Source organism: Salvelinus sp. IW2-2015, unplaced genomic scaffold (genome assembly GCF_002910315.2).
Source record: "Salvelinus sp. IW2-2015 unplaced genomic scaffold, ASM291031v2 Un_scaffold1357, whole genome shotgun sequence".
Taxonomy (NCBI): domain Eukaryota; kingdom Metazoa; phylum Chordata; class Actinopteri; order Salmoniformes; family Salmonidae; genus Salvelinus; species Salvelinus sp. IW2-2015.
Genome location: NW_019942858.1, coordinates 225,795 through 247,246, shown reverse-complemented (window position 1 = coordinate 247,246; position 21,452 = coordinate 225,795). Strand labels below are relative to the sequence as shown.

Sequence of the window (21,452 nt, the reverse complement as noted above, 5' to 3'; positions counted from 1 at the left end):
GCTTAGGTCAGCTCATTGACTGGGCAGCAATATGTATTAATGAATCAGTTTTAATCTCCCTTCGTGGATTCTCCCCCAGGTACGGCAAAGCCTTCAAGACAGAGCCAACCCTTCACTCCGGCATCAACAACGTTGTCCTCTTGATGGCTGCCGGCCACGAATTTGACACCTCCATCGAGCTGCGGAAAATAGGTACATTATTCACACCGACACTCCACTGCCCTGGATCAGTAGCCTGTCAAAGGGAACTTGTGTGTTCATGTTTTGTTTTGTTTAATTGCTTAAGTAAACTACAATTGCCTTATTTTATTTATCCATGTCTGTGATCAACCGAGTGTGGGCTAATTGTTGGTGCAGTCTTAAACCCTGCCAATCACTGTCATCATTGCTAACAGCCTGCATAAAGACACTAAATAATTACACCCGTACATTATTTATCAATGCATGTCACTGTTATTCTATTTGGGCTTCTGTGCCATGTCATGTCTCTTTTTCTTTTGTTACATTTCGATGCCATACTGTTAGCCTGAAAAAATATATAAATATAATAATAATATTCTCACTATCTAACATGTGTGTCTGTCTGCGCCCGTCTGTTTGTGTTTGTTGTGTGTGTGTATCCAGGCGTGACCCTGAGCAGCCTCCTGGGGAGGAAGGGCAGCTTGGAGAAGATGCAGGACTACTGGGACGTAGGCTTCTACCTGGGAGCCAGCATCCTGGCTAACGAACACAGGAAGGTCATCGAGGCTTCAGAGAAACTCTACCGGCTCAATGCACCCATGTGGTGAGAGGAGTCACAGTTCATGTCAAATCCTATGGTCATTGTCACTGCAAACATTCGAGACAGGACAAACAGATCTGGGACCAGGCAGGCATTCTTGATGTGAAATATATGAGCATATCATTCTAACAGATTGAAGTCTAACTTTATTTGTCACATGCGCCGAATAGAACAAGTGTAGACTTTACCGTGAAATGCTTACTTACAAGCCCTTAACCAACAGTGCAGTTCAAGAAGAGTTCAAGAAGAAAATATTTCCGAAGTAGACTAAAATAAAAAGTAACACAATAAGAATAACAATAACGGGGCTATATACAGCAGGCACCGGTACCGAGTCAGTGTGTGGGGGTACAGGTTAGTTGAGGTAATTTGTACATGTAGGTGGGGGTGAAGTGACTATGCATAAATAATAAACAGCCAGTAGCAGCAGTGTACAAAAGGGAGGGGGGTGGTGTCAATGTAAATTGCCGGGTGGCGATTAAAAAAAAAATTGTTCAGCAGTCTTATGGCTTGGGGGTAGAAGCTGTTGAGGAGCCTTTTGGTCCTAGACTTGGCACTCCCGTACCGCTTACCGTACGGTAGCAGAGAAAACAGTCTATAACTTGGGTGACTATAGTCTCTGACAATTTTATGGGCTTTCCTCTGACACCGCCTATTATATAGGTCCTGGATGGCAGGAAGCTTGGCCCCAGTGATGTACTCAATAACACTGATGTTATATGAACCTTGTTTTTGAGATTGAGATGATTAGAAACCAGAATGAGAGGGCACATTTCAAAATATCTTATTAAAGGGCCCGCACAGTCATTCGGATTACCATGTAAAATAGCCTTATTTTTTTTCTCTCAATTTAAAAATGCTCAGAATTTGAGAATTCACTTTTTCTCTTATGTCTAACTATCAGTAAGGCTGAAAAGATGGGCTGAGTGGGCAGGGAGCTAATAGGCTGAGTGGAGGAGAGCTCACCTTGACTGACATTTCTTTGAAATACTTATGTAAAGCAACTTGGATGTAATGAGCAGTGTCGTGTCTGGCTATCATTAAAGGTGTAGACTGTTATTTTACCAAATCAATTCTCTAATTATTATTACGTGATTCAACTAATCATGTACATTTAATTAACTAGGAAGTCGGGGCACCACGGAAAATCTTCAGATTACAAAATTATAATTTGTGGCCGCTGACTAGTGAAACTTTACAGGGAATACATGTCTCTCAAATTAAAGGTTAACATCACATTACATCATTTCACAAATAGTTTCATCTTTACTTATTCACTTTATACAAGAATTAGATGCAAACCTCCATAACTGAGGCACTTGTCTTTTCATGAGGTCACAAACATGAAACAAAACGGGCCGGGTCGTAGCTGGCTTCTCCACCGACCGTCTACACATTCTCCAAAATAGGAATATTGTTCCATTCTCAAATTCTGGGACGTAGTAGAATTGGGCGGGAGAATCCGTTTTTCTTACTGTGAAACTCTCTCAATTGCATGGTCAGGGAGAGTCTCTGTGGTATTTACGACCTGGGGCAATAAAACCTGGGTTTAGGAGAGTGAGAGAAAGAGAGGGGGAAGCCATGATCTACACCCAGAAAGGGCCACGTCATGACAGCAGTGTTGCAGTGAGATCATGAAGATAGCTAGCTTGTTCATCTTGTAGCTAGTTCATCTTGGACAATTTCAGTTGAAACTGGACAGGGTGAGGTCTGGCTATGCCTCATAAAATATATATATATGTTGACTGCCAGACCATGTTCATAAACCATGACTATCAATGATGTCAAAATCTCCCATTTGCCATGTCTCTTCTGTTGCAGTTTGCAGCAGCACTGACAGATATATTACATGACAACTGCGTCTGAATTTTGAATGACACTTCCCCCCTTTTTGTTCCATGATGGCTGAAGAACTAGCTAGCCAGTAACTAGCAAACACCAGACACAGATGAAAGGGGAAACCTATAATTTTTTTTGCCATAGATGAATACGAGAAACCTGGAATCTGATGTCACCCTGCAGTCAAGTTTTGGCACCAGTAGACTAGCTAGCTATGTAAACCACACCCCTCTGCAAACACACCTTCTGTGCTGATGGTTATGAGGCGGTACTTATTTAGATTAGGTAAGAGAATAAGACATTACCATTGGTATATTCAAATTAAGGCTTTATGTGATGTCACACAAATCCCTAAATAATCCCAACATCTGAATTCAAGTTTTTGACCCGGGGAGGGGACCAGTAACTTTATGCTCAGACTTGATCAATGTACCAGCAACAGTCATTTTTCTTACTTTGGTCATCCAACTCTGATCTGGCTTCATCCAAATATCATCCATTTGATGAAAAACATGATTTTATGCGGGACCTTTAATGTTAAAGATACTGTCCATTTAGGGGACCCCTTTCCCCTAAGAAAAATATTGGTATGGCCTCTTTAAGGTCAATGTCAATGTCTCTATAAGGTCAACTTTATTTTGATTTTCAAATACTTATTTGCATCTTTCTTTTGAGGTATGTGGGCTCGGTCATGGAGACGTTCATCTTGTATCGTCAGTTCACCAAGCCCCCGGAGGTGAAACCGTCTAAACAGGAGACTGTGGACTTCTGGATGGAGCTGATGCTGCAAGCCTGCAAGCCCACTGTTTCCACTGACCGCTGCCCAGTAAGACCTCACCACAGCTCCCAGTACATTCAGCTTTATTTAGTTAGTGTCTTGTCCGCTGCCAAGACACTCTGTCAGACTCCAGTACTCCCAGTTCCTCAAACCCACATTGCTTTGTGAGATCTCAATAGATTCTCTCTGTCTTGTATATAACAGTTCTGGCCATTCAAATGCAGAGCAGTAAAAAATATTTGCTTTAACATCTATTTTAACTGCACCGTCATGGTTAGATAATTGCTAATGAAGTTGGCACTTGGCGTCACCCTGCCGGGATAGTTTGTCACGTTGACAATGTACAGTGCCTTTCTGCAGCGAAAGTATTTAGAAAAGTAACCTTTTAATGCTAAACCATTGCCGTTCGTCAGGTTCTGATCCTGGAGCAGACCAAAGTGCTCCAGCCCACCATAGTGTGTGTGAGTGAGGAGGACGACAGCTGCACGGTTCGGCTCAACCACATCACACCCCTGAAGGTACAGACCATGTTTGGCATGACAATGACCATAAGAGTTGGCTAATACAGTACAAGCAGATCTGGGACCAGGTAAACAGACCCCTATCGCCTTGTAGATATTTAACTACTGAGTTCTACTGTACAGGTCTACAGTTTTCAACCTGTCAATACATTGAAAATGGTAGTTCAGGAATGGTGTGAGACAGAATGGTGTGTTTAACTAGAATAGGCGTGGAGTGTTTTCTTAACAGCACCACGTCAGTGATGGGAAAGAAGACACGCCTAATGAGGAAGCGCGCGCCCGCGAGTGTGTGCAGTCACGTGCATACTTTGTGTGTGTTTAGACTGTTGAGTGAGCATTTTGACAGTCTGCCATGTCTTCCCTTCCATAGAAAGGCCAGAAAGCCCAGTGGACTTTCCCAGCCTCGCAAATCCGGGGAGTGAGGTATGGTAACTGACAGTACAGAGTGTGCTAACATTTGATGTGTGTGGGTGTGTGGTGTTCAAGCCTTCAAGCCTCATCATCAGGGCTAGTCTACCAGACCTAGGTTGAAATACTATTTGAAATATTTCAGCGTTTGTTTTAGCCTGCCTGGAGTTCCAGATGGGCGGAGTTTGCAGGTTTGCGACTACTCTATTGGTTCCATTGTGCTCAGTCAAGCCCGGCTAAAGTATTTGAAAGGATTTCAAATAGTATTTGAACCCAGGTTGCGGTCTACTGAGTCTAAACACTTTAACTGTCTGGCGGATTTGGCCACTGGCCATCAGGGTGTTTTTGTCTGTGCTGTTTTCAAAGACTGGGATTGGATATGTGTGTGTGAGTCCGTGTCTATTTGGCTGTGGAGGTCACTGTGTACTTTACCCTTGTTTTGCTTACCGAACTGCCTCCAGGGCAGTAGGTAGATTTATTTTATTTCAGTTTGTATTTGCAACACTATCACCCGGTGGCTTGAAACCTATCAGTATTTCAATCTATACGAGATACAAAGAAGAAAAAATTCTCTGAATTGCAGAGCCACGTATTGAATGTGTTATTATTGCCTTTTCTTGTCTTGATTCATATTCCTTTAACTTTGTTTGCCTGCATTGCTATTTTGAGAATACTTGTTGTTATTTTGTTGTGATGCCGCTGTTCGCTTTGAAGTGTTGTGTAGCTCCTAATCCCCCTCTTTAACCTTTTGACCTGTTCAGTGTTTCCAAGTTTGACGAGCGTAGCTGCTTCCTGTATGTCCTGGAGAACTCGGATGACTTCCAACTCTGCTTTCCCAGCGAGCTGCACTGTAAAGGGTGAGTCGCACACACATACAAACACACTTGTACACAGACACACGCTCACGCACGCACAAACACACACCAAAAGACAGCCTTTACCCCAGCTGTCTAGCAGGAACTGGTGTAACAACCAACCATATCAACCAATGATTCATTCCCCACATAAAACGTACATACAGATTGGGCCTGTTCATTCAACCATTATCACATTATTTGATTGCGTTGACATGACAACTGTTAATGTTTATTTTACTCTGGCATATGGAAATAGAGCCTGCTTCTCTCTCCCCTTTCTGTGTGGATTGATAGGTGTATGCATTTTACATTGTGTGCTAATACAGTACATTATTATCTAGGTGTTGTGTATTGGGATACAGTAAATACCCAGTGTTATCCAAGACTTTCTGAGAAGGAAGGAAATGGGAAGTGGTTTTCATAGTAGTATTTGCGGAAACAGTGAAAGGCAAATAACTGGCAATCGAAAGGTCCCCTTTAATATGTCATGACATATAAGATTGATAACAGTGCTGTGTACTGAATTTGTTTGTGTGTGTTTCAGCAGGTCTTATCTATGATTTGCCTGTGAGGTCCATGAATATATGACTGTCTTTCCATATGATTTAGTTTCTTGTGTGTGCTGTTTCTCCATCAGGTTCTGTGAGCTGGTCAACTCTCTCCTAAGCCAGGCAGAAGCCCCAGTGGAGTACCCCAGCGAGCTCACTGGAAGATTACTGGAGGTCAGCTAGGCTCTTTCTCAGTTCATCTTTCCTCGATTTCCTCTTTTCTTGCTTCCTTCTGAAAACGCATTGGAAACCAGGGTTCGAGGGGAGAGACATTGGACCTTCTCCTCCAATACGGTTGAAAGGGAGGTGAGGAGAAAGGATTCAAGGACTTGCGGAGAGACAAATTGAGATAGGGCCATAGAAGCCTAGAATCCTCCCTCTCGAGGCTGCTTTTCTGTTTTTGACCCCCCTTCTACCCTACCAGTACACAAACAAGCCCTGTCATGATGGGGTCAAAAGGTGAAAAGTTTCCCTTAACCGCTCCCCAATGGTTAACCTATTCCCGACCCCTCATTTTTGTGTGTTAAGTTCCTGGTATTCACAGAACATTGGATTCAGTCCAGCATGTCACTCCAGCAAACCTGGGTTCAAATACAATTTGAAATAGTATTTCAGTTCACTGCAGTTCAGAGCAGCAAAAGGTTTCTAAATTAGCATATTTTCCCATTGCTTCGCACTCTCACTCAACCTTTTCTGTTGTGGTTGCCTGTGAAATTCATTACAATATTTCTAACCTACACACTCAAACACTTTTTTTTAATGAACCACACACACATTTAGTTTCACACCCGTCTTCCTGTTGAATTAAACCTTCTCCCTTACCTCCTGCAGTTTATCTATGAGACCAGCGAAAACGGAGACAAGGTGGTTCTGGGTAAAGGAACCTATGGTGTGGTGTATGCTGGGAGGGACCTGAGCAACCAAGTCCGCATCGCCATCAAGGAGATCCCAGAGAAAGACAGAACGTATGGAAAACACATTTCCTCTTTTTTTTTTTTTTTTTTTTTTTTTGCATGGTCCCAGATCTGTTTTTGCTGTATTGTCAAACAATGAACATACTTGTTGACACGACAGCACAAACAGATCTGGGACCAGGCTACATTTCCTCCTTTTCCCCCCTTTTTTCCCCCCTGGTCCCAGATCTGTTTTTGCTGTATTGTCAAACAATGACCATACTTGTTGTCACGACGAAGCAGATCTGGGACTAGGCTACTTTTCTTTGCACATTATACCATAAATCCCAATTATTATTTGAGCCTAATATGTATAATATATTATATAATTGTGAGCGAAACGATTCACGATTAATGATGAGAATAATGAATGTGCATATGTTTTCCTCAACATTCCAAATGTGTAATGTTTGTCCAGTATCCCCATAGCTACACCGGAATCTACTCCCTGAAGAGATGGATGTCTATTTAGATTTCCCCGTTCCTTGTTTACGAGCCTTCGACCTCGACTAAGAGCTTAGCCCCACAGTTCAAGAAATGTTAATACTTAGTTCCTCTGCAGAACTAATGGCCACATAGGCCAAAGCAGCACATGACGGGTGCTTGTAAAGCTCATCATATCCATACAGTATGTATGGGTCACAGCTACACCATGTCAGCACAACTGCAAGATTAGAGTGGGAATTTTGTTGTTTTTCAATGACAGCACAGCTAGCACTAACATTGTTTATGTTTTGTAGCAATGTTGTTATAACGGCAGAGGAACACTGTCCCATTTGCTAATGCTATGCTAATCTAGTGCCAATGCTAACTGTTGGTTCTCTCCCCATCTGTGTGTGAATCTCAGTTACTCCCAGCCTCTGCATGAGGAGATAGCGCTGCACAAGAGGCTGAAGCACAGGAACATCGTTCAGTACCTGGGCTCTATGAGTCAGGACGGCTTCATCAAGATCTTTATGGAGGAGGTTCCTGGAGGTACAGAGCATAGAAATAGAATCTATTTCATTCTATATTAAATCTCATTCTGTTTCTATGGTCCCATAAACCAGGTCACATAGAACCAGTTTATTCAGTGTTCTAATTTCAATTTTTGTGCCTGTCTACTACAAATTAGTAGTCTTTAGATCACTCCTTCACTCAGTATGTACAGTATTCATTCATTCTCTCACTGACGGAAGTTTTGGTAATTGTATACTGTCCTGCTTTAATTTTTAAACTGCCGTACAACTAATTTCAGTCTTCACTTCTCAGTTTTTGTGTGTCTCTCTACTACTCATTCTCCTTCCTTCAATCTCTGTCTACCACTCACACACTCTGGTACTGTATTCTCTCATCAATACTTTACCTATTACTCATCTTTCTCTGCTCCCCTAATTATGAAACTGTCACATGTGCCGAATACAATAGGTGTAGACTCTGTCTCTTATACACATCTAGATGTGTATAAGAGACAGGCTATATACAGAGACCTCAGCCCAATACATTTAAACTCAGTTTTTCACAATTCCTGACATTCAATCCTTGTAAAAATTCCCTGTCTTAGGTCAGTTAGGATCACCACTTTATTTTAAGAATGTGAAATGTCAGAATAATAGTAGAGAGAATTATTTATTTTAGCTTTTATTTATTTCATCACATTCCCAGTGGGTCAGAAGTTTACATACACTCAATTAGTATTTGGTAGCATTGCCTTTAAATTGTTTAACTTGGGTCAAATGTTTCGGGTAGCCTTCCACAAGCTTCCCACAATAAGTTGGGTGAATTTTGGCCCATTCCTCCTGACAGAGCTGGTGTAACTGAGTCAGGTTTGTAGGCCTCCTTGCTCGCACATGCTTTTTCAGTTCTGCCCACACATTTTCTATGGGATTGAGGTCAGGGCTTTGTGATGGCCACTCCAATACCTTGACTTTGTTGTCCTTAAGCCTTTTTGCCACAACTTTGGAAGTATGCTTGGGGTCATTGTCCATTTGGAAGACCCATTTACGACCGAGCTTTAACTTCCTGACTGATGTCTTGAGACGTTGCTTCAATATATCCACATAATTGTCTTGTCTCATGATGCCATCTATTTTGTGAAGTGCAGCAAATGGGTCTTGCAGCAAAGCACCCCCACAACATGATGCTGCCACCCCCGTGCTTCACGGTTGGGATGGTGTTCTTCGGCTTGCAAGCATCGCCCTTTTTTCCTCCAAACATAACGATGGTCATTATGGCCAAACAGTTCTATTTTTGTTTCATCAGACCAGAGAACATTTCTCCAAAAAGTACAATCTTTGTCCCCATGTGCAGTTGCAACCCGTAGTCTGGCTTTTTTTATGGCGGTTTTGGAGCAGTGGCTTCTTCCTTGCTGAGCGGCCTTTCAGGTTATGTCGATATAGGACTCGTTTTACTGTGAATATAGATACTTTTGTACCTGTTTCCTCCAGCATCTTCACAAGGTCCTTTGCTGTTGTTCTGGGACTGATTTGCACTTTTCGCACCAAAGTACGTTCATCTCTAGGAGACAGAACGCGTCTCCTTCCTGAGTGGTATGACGGCTGTGTGGTCCCATGGTGTTTATAGTTGCGTGCTATTGTTTGTACAGATGAACGTGATACCTTCAGGCGTTTGGAAATTGCTCCCAAGGATGAACCAGACTTGTGGAGGTCTACAATTTTTTTCTCTGAGGTCTTGGCTGATTTCGTTTGATTTTCCCATGATGTCAAGCAAAGAGGCACTGAGTTTGAAGTAGGCCTTGAAATACATCTACAGGTGCACCTCCAATTGACTCAAATGATGTCAATTAGCCTATCAGAAGCTTCTAAAGCCATGACATCATTTTTCTGGAATTTTCCAAGCTGTTTAAAGGCACAGTCAACTTAGTGTATGTAAACTTCTGACCCACTGGAATTGTGATACAGTGATTATAAGTGAAATAATTTGTCTGTAAACAATTGTTGGAAAAATTACTTGTCATGCGCAAAGTAGATGTCCTAACCGACTTGCCAAAACTATAGTTTGTTATAAAGACATTTGTGGAGTGGTTGAAAAACGAGTTTTAATGACTCCAACCTAAGTGCATACGCACAAGCCGTTAACATTTAGGCTCGCTCAGCTATCGTTAATTGAAATAGCAAACGTTAGTGAGCATGCTAATCATGCATGGCGAACTATTTTCGTTTTCATACTTTTATCAAATGTGATTAACTAGTATCATAATCCATTTTGGTACACTTATGTTTTAGATTACTTTATAATAAATTACGTGTAGGTGTAAGCACGTGTACTTTTCATTTACCCGGGCTAGTTTATTGTTCAGTCCACGTGAGCCTGGTGCTGTAGTTAAAAGTATAAAGTATTTTGACTAAGTTTTATTTTCTTAGTCCTGTAAGAGATTAAAGCTAAACACTATATTAATGGTTATATGTCAGGTTTTATGATTATTGATTCAGTTCCACCAAGGATGGCGAGCCGCCCGAATCCAGGACATAAATAAGAAGATTTGCATGCGAAGATTTATTTTCCTTGGAGAACACTGAATTTGCACTGCCATACTATGGTGTGGTAGCATTTTTTTTGCAAGACGTCATTGCATCGTACATTGCATCATACATTGTAGTGGGATTGTTATAAGCACATGCTACACTTAAAAAACTTAGTGTTTATTGATAGGCACAGTTACTCATATTTGATTCCATCTCATATTGGGTTATGTCAGTATTTGTGAATTGGTTTGTGTTTTCTGTGGATTCATGTTTATTGTATTGCTATTGAATTTTGAACATTGACATCTGAGAGATTCTCAGATAAAGATAGAGTTGGGTGCACCCTAGTAAACTATAGGCCGGATATATGCCCAATATCTAAGTCTGTAGTACCATTGATGTATTTCATTCATATTGAGCTCTTTTTACAAATTTCACATATCAATATTTACTCAAGGTGAATCATTTTTTGTAAGTATTTTTATTTACAAAATACAAGCAGGCATTCTTATCCTAAATTATTCAGTTGTGCAGTTTATTTCTCCCTACTGCTCCAGTAGCGAACCTAACTGATCCAATAGAGTTTAAGCTTAAACATACAGTAGCCCAGAGTGTTAAGCAATTGTTACAGTAGGGATGGTGGCAGGTTTTTTCCAGACGTGACGCTTGGTATTCAGGCCAAAGAGTTCAATCTTGGTTTCATCAGACCAGATAATCTTGTTTCTCATGGTCTGAGAGTGCTTTAGGTGCCTTTTGGCAAACTCCAAGCAGGCTGTCATGTGCCTTTTACTGAGGAGTGGCTTCCGTCTGGCCACTCCACCAATCAGGCCTTTATGGTAGAGTGCTGCAGAGATGGTTGTCCCATCTCCACAGACGAACTCTGGAACTCTGTCAGTGACCATTGGGTTCTTGGTCACCTCCCTGACCAATGCCCTTCTACCCCATTGCTCAGTTTGGTCGGGCGGCCAGCTCTGGGAGGAGTCTTGGTCGTTCCAAACTTCTTCCATTTAAGAATGATGGAGGGCACTGTATTCTTGGACTTTCAATGCTGCAGATATTTTGTTAGTACCTTTCCCCAGATCTGTGCCTCGACACAATTCTGTCTCAGAGCTCTACGGACAATTCCTTTGACCTCATGGCTTGGTTTCCGATGCACTGTCAACTGTGGGACATTATTTAGACAGGTTTGTGCCTTTCCAAATCATGTCCAATCAATTGAATCTACCACAGGTGGACTCCAATCAAGTTGTAGAAACATCTCAAGGATGATTAATGGAAATAAGATGCACCTGAGTTCAATTTCGAGTCTCATAGCAAAGGGTCTGAATACTAATGGCAATAATGTATTTTTTTTTATACATTTGCAAACATGTCTTACCCTGTTTTCGCTTTGTCAATATGGGGTATTGTGTGTAGATTGATGTGGGGGGAAAATGTAATCCATTTAGAATAAGGCTGTAACTTAACAAAATGTGGAAAAAGTCAAGGGGTCTGAATACTTTCTGAATGCACTGTAAAAAGGATGGTACAAATCCCTACACTTTCAGCTACATACTGTTGTGAAGGCTTAGTGAAACCCACTGGAATATTACAAAATGATCGTATTTTAGTTTCCAGGAAGTCTGGAGGTCTTTTGTGTGTGTCTACATGTGTGTGTAACTCTGTGCAATAGCTACAGGCAGGATATCACACAGGATGTGTGGGTGTTTCCAGTATCCCAGCGATAGAGGAAAAATTGATTTCACAATGCAATCAAGTCTCTGATGTACCAGTGTTAAAGAAAGTGAAAATACTTGTTTTATTTCAGCTTCCGACATTTTATCATTGTGAATATTCTGGGCCTTTTTTCCCAGAGCCTTCGTAGCGTTAAGATCATCGTTAGAACCTTCTTACCATGTATCTTTAGTAGCCGAGGTGTTTCCCAGTTCCTTCGTTAGTAACGTGGCACATCTAGTGATCCAGACCACTCGTAGTACAGCCAAAGTGCATCATTAGGTGCTTTTCCCCCCCCTTTCGCATCACTTTATTCACAGAAGATCTTTGCTAAACACAGCATAAACATCTAGATTTTTTTCTGTCTGACTGTGATGACTGTTATCTTCAGAACTAAGTTTACTATAAATACAACAAGTGAAGAATAAAATGATGCATGGAATGAAAACCGAGATGACCGCATTAAAAGATGCATAGCCTACATGGGCTATTTCCATCAATTGAGTTCTATTTTTCGACTAGGCTATTTTCTTTTTTTTGTTGCTTAAAAGTGTTTCATGATGTGTGACAACGTGGTCAATAATGTGCCCAATCTGTGATGTAGTGCATTATTGTTGGGTAAGCATAATTAGCTGTTGCAGCCGTCGGTGGTAATATCTCTAGGCGCTGATCCTTGGTCAGTATTGTGGAATCGTTTTAATGTTAAGATTTGAGTGGAGAAATCTGACCTGAAAGCAGCGCTGCTTTTCTTTTGATCCTATCAGTGTCGACACGTGGTATAACAACGCACTAAGCGAACGTTCTCTTTACGTGGTTGTCTGGGAAACACTTACGAGTTGGCTCGTAAATAACGATGCGTCTGGTACGTCATCGTAACGCTTAAGTTGCATCGCAACTGGGGAACGAGGCCCAGAGGTGTTGCGAATCCTAAATTGAATCCCTTGCGTATCTAACTGTAACCCATTCCAATGTCATCTCTCCCATGTAGGAAGCTTGTCCTCTCTCCTGCGTTCCAAATGGGGACCCCTGAAAGACAACGAGGCCACCGTCATTTTCTACACCAAGCAGATCCTTGAAGGGCTTAAGTATCTCCATGACCACCAGATAGTCCACAGAGACATCAAGGTGAGGTGTCCGCAAGGATACCGTTTGTTGCTGCTAAATAAATTTAATTCACACAGTCAGAGCTGGTTGTGTTGGAGAGAAACAGGAAGGGACTTCCTGGACTTAAGAAACGCTCCTTTTATTATTTCCATTTCAAAACGTTTTGCTAATTTGTGCGCTACTGAGCATGAACCTGGTGTATGTTGCTTACTCAACTACTAATGTGTTACCATGTTTTATGGGGAAAGTGTATCCAGTGGAATAGAGGTATTGATTTTTCAAAGCCGATACCGATCAATCGGACGATTAAACAAAAACAAAAATAATAGTAATTTAAAAAAAATATATATATATATTTGTAATAATGACAATTACAACAATACTGAATTAACAATGAACACTTTTATTTTAACTTAATATAACTTAATATAATACAAAATCTATTTAGTCTCAAACAAATAATGAAACATGTTCAATTTGGTTTAAATAATGCAAAAACACAGTGTTGGAGAAGAAAAAGTGCAATATGTGCCATGTAAAAAAGCTAACGTTTAAGTTCCTTGCTCAGAACATGAGAACATATGAAAGCTGGTGGTTTTAGGTTGTAGTTATTATAGGAATTATGACGCGCCGACTACTTCTCTCTATACCATTTGTATTTCATATACCTTTGACTATTGGATGTTCTTATAGGCACTTTAGTATTGCCAGCCTAATCTCGGGAGTTGATAGGCATGAAGTCATAAACAGCGCTGTGCTTCAAGCATTGCTAAGAGCTGCTGGCAAACGCAATAGTGTCCCTTTTGAATGAATGCTTACGAGCCTGCTGCTGCCTACCACGGCTCAGACTGCTATATCAAATCATAGACTTAATTATAATATAATAAACACAGAAATACAAGCCTTTGGTCATTAATATGGTCAAATGTGGAAACTATCATTTCGAAAACAAAACGTTTATTCTTTCAGTAAAATACGGAACCGTTACATATTTTATTGAATGGGTGGCAACCCTAAGTCTAAATATTGCTGTTACATTGCACAACCTTCAATGTTATGTCATAATTATGTAAAATTCGGGCAAATTAGTGTACAGTTCGCAATGAGCCAGGCGGCCCAAACTGTTGCATATACCCTGACTCTGCTTGCACTGAACGCAAGAGAAGTGACACAATTTCCCTACTTAATATTGCCTGCTAACATGAATTTCTTTTAACTAAATATGCAGGTTTAAAAAATATATACTTCTGTGTATTGATTTTAAGAAAGACATTGATGTTTATGGTAGGGTACATTTGTGCAAAGATTGTGCTTTTTTTTCGGCAATGTGCTTTGGACCTCTTACTCCAAAAGGGAACCGTCTCTCCCTGGTACGGCATAGAACAGAACCATTAGCTCATGTTCTCTGGAATGCTCTTTAGGTTTTATCACCCAAAGACATCGTAAATCTCCTCTGTCAGTGCTATCTCATAGAGGCCCATCCTCAGTAGAACACACACACAATACTCTATTCTGTCGAATAAAACAACCATTATAATGCAATACAAGCATTATAACATAATCTTGCAATTTTCCATGACACATTTCCTCACAGGGTGACAACGTGTTGATTAACACCTACAGTGGTGTTCTCAAGATCTCTGACTTTGGCACCTCGAAACGACTGGCGGGAATCAACCCCTGCACAGAGACCTTTACAGGTGTGTGTGTATATGTTTGATGCTTTTATGTGATTGGGTATGTGGCCATGCTTTTTGCATATGGACATTATATTTGACTTTGTTGGTTTGAATATTATTTACATGTGTTGCCTACATATTTGTGTAGGCAGCTGTCTAAACGTCTCTGTGGTGTTTTAGGGACCCTGCAGTACATGGCTCCAGAGATCATCGACCAGGGCCCGCGGGGTTATGGGAAGCCTGCAGACATCTGGTCCTTGGGCTGTACCATCATAGAGATGGCCACGGGGAAACCACCCTTCCACGAGCTGGGCAGCCCACAGGCAGCCATGTTCAAGGTAATCTTTCTCTTAGAAACCAAAAGGTTTGATAATTAGTATGTTATTACATTGTAGCCTGTTCTTTGTTAGTACTTGTGAATACTAGGTAAATACTGGACTGTAAAGAATTTTACCAGCTGAAACCAGGGTTGTGTTCATAAAGCATCAAACTGAAGATATACTGAAACAGGGAGGGACTACCTGAACTTGTCCAATAAGAAACTGTCAGTTTCCATTGCAAAACGTTTTACGTTGCGTGCCCTAATGAACGCATACCTTGAAGTGTACGTACTCTGTTTCCGTCTCCCTCTAGGTTGGGATGTTCAAGATCCACCCGGAGGTGCCGGAGTGTATGTCAGCTGAGGCCAAAGGCTGCATCATGAGCTGCTTCACACCGGACCCAGACAACAGGGCCACGGCCTCTGAGCTGCTCAAGGATTCCTTCCTCAAGTCCACCTCTCGGAGGAAGGCCAAGCCAGAGCCTGACACACTGCCTACGGATGCTGGTGAGTCTTCTTCATCATCGTAATCATAGATAGCGTTATTTTAATAATCATATTTATCACCATCATTTTTATAGTCATCATCAGTGCCAGAGTCTGGTCTTGTGGTTGCACTGCCTACTCCGGACCACATACCCCCCGACGATGGGAACGCAATCCCTTTCTTAGCCTGTCTGTCTGTCTGTGTTCTTTTAAAAAATACATATAAAATACAAAAGGGATCCTAATTTCAATCACCACACTCATTATTTTCATAATTGTCTGAAATATTAATTATTATTGCCCTTGTCTGTCTATAGTCTTCCTAATTCAGAAACGCTATGCTCATCGCCATTCCATCACCATTATTGGGGTAATTAATGACTCTGCCCTGCTTTGTGTCCTGTAGGTGACATCTACCAGCGGAGTATGTCTGTCCCAGTGTCTATACGTGTGACAGATACAGACAGGGACACTGACAGGATGGACCTGTCGTGCTCCTGGGACCTCCGGAGGACCATCTCCCCCCTCAGAGGAAAGGACATTACAAAGAGCCCACCCAGCACCAGAGGCTTCCTGCTGTAGGTCATAACATCCTATACCCTCTGGTTCCCCATTCGATTACATCAGATTTGTGAAGCAACTTCATTGTAGATCATTGCCTTACTGTAAATGCAATATAATGCAATAGATAACCTCAAGATAGACCATGGCTTTTCCTAAATTGTCTGAAAAATCCAGCTGCTCTTCGATGAGCTTCCACCATGTCTTATTTTCCAATCACTGCAGATAGAGGGGGGAGTAGAGGAGAGGTCAGATTTTCAAGCAATTGAGATGGAGCCCATGCTATATATTGCCAAAGACCATATTTGTATGGCAGAATGTTTTATCTATGTGACATTGGTGTATATCTGTCTCCCCCTTGTGGTGGCCAGGGTGTCAGAGGAGCCCTGTACTGTGGACATGATGGCTAGTCCAGCCACGTCAGGGGAGAACCTGGGCCTGTTCCTACTGAGGAAGGACAGCGAGAGGAGGGCCACACTGCACAGGATCCTCACTGAGTACATCACCGACGTGGTGCACAACATCCAGAACACACTACCTCAGGTAGAGAGCGTATCAAGAGTGTCAGAGTAGGAGTGCTGATTTAGGATCTGTTTTGCCTTTTAGATCATAATGAATGAGACAGGATGGACCTGATCTTAGATCAGTACTTCTACTCTTTGACAATTTTTGAATATGGGCCCAGAGAAGGGTCTATCCCTAATTGAGATACAGTCAACTCCTGATAAATGCAATGGCTTAGGATTGTTATGAGGGCATGCACCTAACCGATCGGAGCATGCATATATCCAGAGCAATTAAAGACAATGTATGGTGAAATAATATAATAATATGTCACTTAGCAGACTTAGTCATGCGTGCATACATTTTACGTATGGATGGTCCCAGGAAAGTGAACCCACTACCCTGGCGTTACAAGCACCATGCTCTACCAACTGAGCTACACAGGACCACAAGGCACTTAAACGGAGTATACCCTTATCAGGAGTCTGCTGTACATGTTAGGTGTGAAAGAATGAGTGTTTGTCTACATTTGACATTTGTAGGTTTCTTTGCCTATAATTACTTTATCGCGTTTCCTCTCTCCTTGCCTCTAAGCAAACAGACGTTGGGTCCGTGACCTCAGAGCACATCTCTGAGCTGATTGGCTGCCTGCGGGAGAACATCCGCTCTCCAGACAGAAGGCACCTGACCAACAGCCTGGTGAACTTGCGCTCCACACTGCTTGCTACTGCAGTACCCGTCAAAAACCTGCGAGCTGTGCTCTTCAGCTTCCAGGATGCGGTAGGTCACTGGAGGTCACGGATGTGTTCATTAGGGTATGCAACGGAAAACATTATAAACATCTTGAAACATCTTATTGGACTAGCCCGGGTAGTCCCTCTCTGTTCTTTTTCATTTGGTACATAATGAACATTACCCAGGAGTTGCAAAGCCAGTCCTCGAGGGCAGTAGCCCTGCCGGTTTCTATTTCTCCCTGGCACGTAAAAGATTGCGTACTGTCATTGATTGGCCATATATTTCACACACATGGTTCCTCAAGTATTAGATAGTTAGTAATCACAAGGCAAGGGTGCACATGGGATTAAACAGGGGGAGTCGTATATGTGTCAATAGGCAGGAGTTTTACCACTCGACCTCAGGATCTGCGTCACACCCAGTAGGATTGTGCTAACCCATTCTTCTCACTCCCTCGTATGTGTGTGTGTGTGCAGGTGAAAAAGGTGTTGAGGCAGCAGCAGGTGAAACCTCACTGGATGTTTGCTCTGGATAACCTACTGAGGCAGGCCGTACAGGACGCCATCACTGTGCTGTTACCAGGTAAGAACCAGCAGAGTCAGGCCTAATTCCATCTCAACTTCTATCAGTTGTATTGGACATAGAAATTCCTCATAGAACTACAGTTCAATTTCATGATATGACTCTGGGATTTGGAATTGAGTCCAACCCTGCCATTCAAAGACCTCACCATCTTCCAACCCCCGCCCCCTCTACACACACACACACACACACACACACACACACACACACCTCTCGATGACTTTCAGAGCTCAAGCTCCAGCTGCAGTCTTCCTTTGAGACGGAGGAGAGTAGCCCAGAAAGAGAGCAGCAGCCCAGTGAGCTAGCAGAGCTTTTGCCTGCAGTCTTCTCAGATGACCAGGTGGTGGCGCCAGCTGACACAAAGACCATAGAGGAGGTTTCAGAAAGCCCCTGCTTACCCAATGGCCACCGGTACAACACTAACTGTCCCCTCAGTCAGGAACTGAGAGATCTACGGCTAGAGACGCGCAGGTTCAGTACCATTTACTTAGTTGTTTATATTACATAGCTTTTTGGCATGACAAAAAATGCATTTGTATTGTCATTTTTATTCTTTAATCCACCTTTTCACGTGGAGTTTCCTTTTTTTTCACCTTTAGTATAATGGCCTTTAAAATGTAAAGAAAATAAGGTCATTCCTACAGATTCAGTGAACAATGCCAGCACTCCACCAAGGATTACATTGCAACCAGTTACAAAATGGACAGTGAAGTGATGTGTGTAAATAGTGAAATGTACTGTTTCTTCAGGCCTGGTCCATAATGACTAAGTGTGTTTTAGACTGCTGAGCCAACTGAGTGAGAAAGAGAGGGAATACCAGGAGCTACTGAGGAACTCTGTCCAGAGTAGACAGGATCAGATCAACACTACCAGGAACCCATCAGAACCCACAGGTAATGTTTTCAGCTCCTACTCTGTCCCAAAGCAGTCTGACTATTGCTAATGTCAGCACATTTAAGGCTAGTGTGTAAAGATTGTAGGTTTGGGTGAGGTACCTTACTGAGCCAAATTTTGTGTCACTCTGCCACACCTTAGTATGTAGCAAGGCCAAACACTCCTTGCCCAACAAGTAATGAATATCAGCCGTTACATCCTGTGTGTTTTTGTATACATGTAGATACTGGAGGTTGAAGCCCCACAAGTTATAGCCTGCCTACTGTAATATTCCTAAAATGGAGAGATGTAATGCCAATGAGACACGTGGTAGGCCTTGTGATTCACACCCTGTGTTTCTAGATCTCTCTCCATACCTCACCCCCAGGCATTGGATTTCTGCTCTACTGGTTTGAGTTTAAGGAGTATAGCTCATTGCTGCTGAGATTCGAGACATCAAACCAGATGTGTCATAATAATGATTAGAAACTGGCATAGGAAAATGTTGGACTGTTTGTTTATTAGACCCTAATTACATCCTTTCCCCATTTTTAACGTATACTGTCGCGAATAGCCCCGACAGGGACTCAACCTCAGTCCCTGTGACTGTCAGTCTAACACCTTAACCATTACTGAAAATCTTCATTTGAAATACTCATAATGTTCAGCCTAGTACCATGATGGTGGAAACTGGTGACCAGATCATGCCGACTTGTCTTCTCATCCTCCTGTAGATACAGAGTTGTCCCTGCAGATGAGTTCGAACCCAGAAGTCAAGTCCTTGGTTTGCTGGCTGAAGGCTATCCCAGTAGATCAGGACACCATAGGCAAGGTAAGGAACTTCAAAAATACCTTGTGATTTAATGATGTTGGATTGGTTACCATAATATGGTGTGACTATTGATTGATGGGTAACTACATGCATGGAATAAACCATCTAACTGGTGAAAAAAGAGTGAGCCTTATTCACATTATAAWAATATGACAAGTCACAAAAGTCTATACCACGAAAAATCTGAAAAAAGAGGAAGAATCCATGATGACAAAATTCTCTTTATGATGTAGCTCAGTTTCAGTCTGTGTTTGCGTGAGGCTAGAGGCTTGTTCTCACTGATGTTGTGTAAGTGGAATCCATGCTGTGCTTTTGTTTCTAGTTACTCTCTCACGAGTTCACCTTGGACTGTCTCCTCACCATGGCCTGCAGGGATGACTTGATGTACTGTGCCATAAGGTGACCCGCCTCCTCCAATCATGTTCACACATCCTTAAAGCAGAAACAGGGAACAACTGATCTGTGCTAATGAGGAAAACCCCACTGTTTTCTGTTTGGATAGTTGTTATGTTGTTATTCAGAGGACTGTGAAAGTACTGTGAATCGCTGAGATGTGTCAATGTGGATACAGGTGGATGTGACTAGGGATCTGTGCAGTGTGAGGGTGTATGGATGTGACACACACACACACACACGGACACACACACACACACACACACAAAGGGTCTGTACCGTAATGGTTGTTTGTTTACTGTAACTGTTTCTCCACAGAGGAGGGATGCTGTGTCGTATCTGGGCGGCCATCACGACACGGAGGAAGTCACAGCTCAAATCTCAGCTCAGCACACACTCTGAAGAGAGCGAGAACACATTCTCGGATGGGTAGTCACATGTTCCATGAATAGGCTGGTCCTATAAGCACAACATGGTACAGATTTACTGAGTCTGTGAATTTATCTCATAGTTAAGATGCAGGAATGACTGTGTGTGTGTGTGCGCATGTGCGGTTTTCTGAGAACAAGATAATCATGTCATTAAAAGTGGACCTACCTTAGTATTTCCCCAAAGTTGTTATATTGAAACTGAAATGGTTACAGAAAGATGGATGAACAGTAAAGGATATGTTTTTCTGTCATTTCTTATTGTGAATACCGATACTTATAAAAACGGCTTTGAGAAATCTGCAATCTGCAATCTGATTGGCTGAAATGGCGTTCTAAACCATTGACAATTCTCTGATATTTGAAATGCATATGCAGGGGAAAGGGGAATATTTAGGGCCAACAGCTGTCATATTTTTACCTCAACAGACACTCCATGGATACTTTATATTCTTTTGTTAGTTTGGTGTGTAGTATAAAACAAAATAACTACTTTCTATTGTACCTCTTTAATGTACACCATTTCTGAGATCTTAGAAGGGCCTAAAGCTTGAAGAAAAGGTATGTTATTGATGGTAAATATACACTTTTCCGAGAATGTGCACTGGTGACTGGTCATTAAAATAAGCGGGAATAGTGGTGTGCATACTGGTGGTGTCTGTCAGATGTGTATATGGGTCTTTTGATAAAGAAAGGGGCCAATGTTCATGTTCAAAATGTCATATGTTTAAATATGATTTTCTTTCAGTTTCACATGGGTAGTTACAGGAATAAAAGTCTAGGTAGGCATAATGACACCAAGCAACAATAAAACATCTACATGTCATTCAAAATGTCACATGAAACATGGACACTGCATGTTTCTTTGTCATGCCTAGTAGCCAGGTCTGTTTGTGCTTGTCAACTTCTCTAGAATTTATAGCCATGCTAAACATTTCTGAAGAATGGAAAAGATAAACCGCTTCTATGTTTTAATAGTTTATAAAATACAATGGGTCCTGTCAAGAAAATTGATGATCAATAATTAAATCTATATAATCAGTAACCTTATCAAGCATTTTGTGTGGCTGAGTCTGAAAACCAGCCATCAAATG

At 41.8% G+C, this 21,452-nt stretch overlaps 1 protein-coding gene across 1 annotated transcript in view; it reads left to right on the top strand.

The window, feature by feature from the left end:
- LOC112070550 (mitogen-activated protein kinase kinase kinase 5) overlaps positions 1-21,006 on the top strand; it is a 28,053-nt gene extending 7,047 nt beyond the window's left edge. The window contains exons 7-28 of the mRNA XM_024137971.2: positions 80-192; positions 625-784; positions 3,296-3,446; positions 3,812-3,916; positions 4,290-4,342; positions 5,089-5,184; positions 5,822-5,906; positions 6,564-6,697; positions 7,533-7,660; positions 12,851-12,987; positions 14,561-14,666; positions 14,826-14,983; positions 15,279-15,471; positions 15,857-16,028; positions 16,383-16,554; positions 17,110-17,295; positions 17,727-17,832; positions 18,060-18,303; positions 18,613-18,725; positions 19,440-19,537; positions 19,860-19,936; positions 20,249-21,006. Of these exons, the coding sequence (XP_023993739.1) occupies positions 80-192; positions 625-784; positions 3,296-3,446; positions 3,812-3,916; positions 4,290-4,342; positions 5,089-5,184; positions 5,822-5,906; positions 6,564-6,697; positions 7,533-7,660; positions 12,851-12,987; positions 14,561-14,666; positions 14,826-14,983; positions 15,279-15,471; positions 15,857-16,028; positions 16,383-16,554; positions 17,110-17,295; positions 17,727-17,832; positions 18,060-18,303; positions 18,613-18,725; positions 19,440-19,537; positions 19,860-19,936; positions 20,249-20,363 (2,902 nt within the window). The 3' untranslated portion in view covers positions 20,364-21,006. The remainder of the gene's footprint in view (positions 1-79; positions 193-624; positions 785-3,295; positions 3,447-3,811; positions 3,917-4,289; positions 4,343-5,088; positions 5,185-5,821; positions 5,907-6,563; positions 6,698-7,532; positions 7,661-12,850; positions 12,988-14,560; positions 14,667-14,825; positions 14,984-15,278; positions 15,472-15,856; positions 16,029-16,382; positions 16,555-17,109; positions 17,296-17,726; positions 17,833-18,059; positions 18,304-18,612; positions 18,726-19,439; positions 19,538-19,859; positions 19,937-20,248) is intronic.
- The last annotated feature ends 446 nt before the right edge of the window (positions 21,007-21,452 follow it).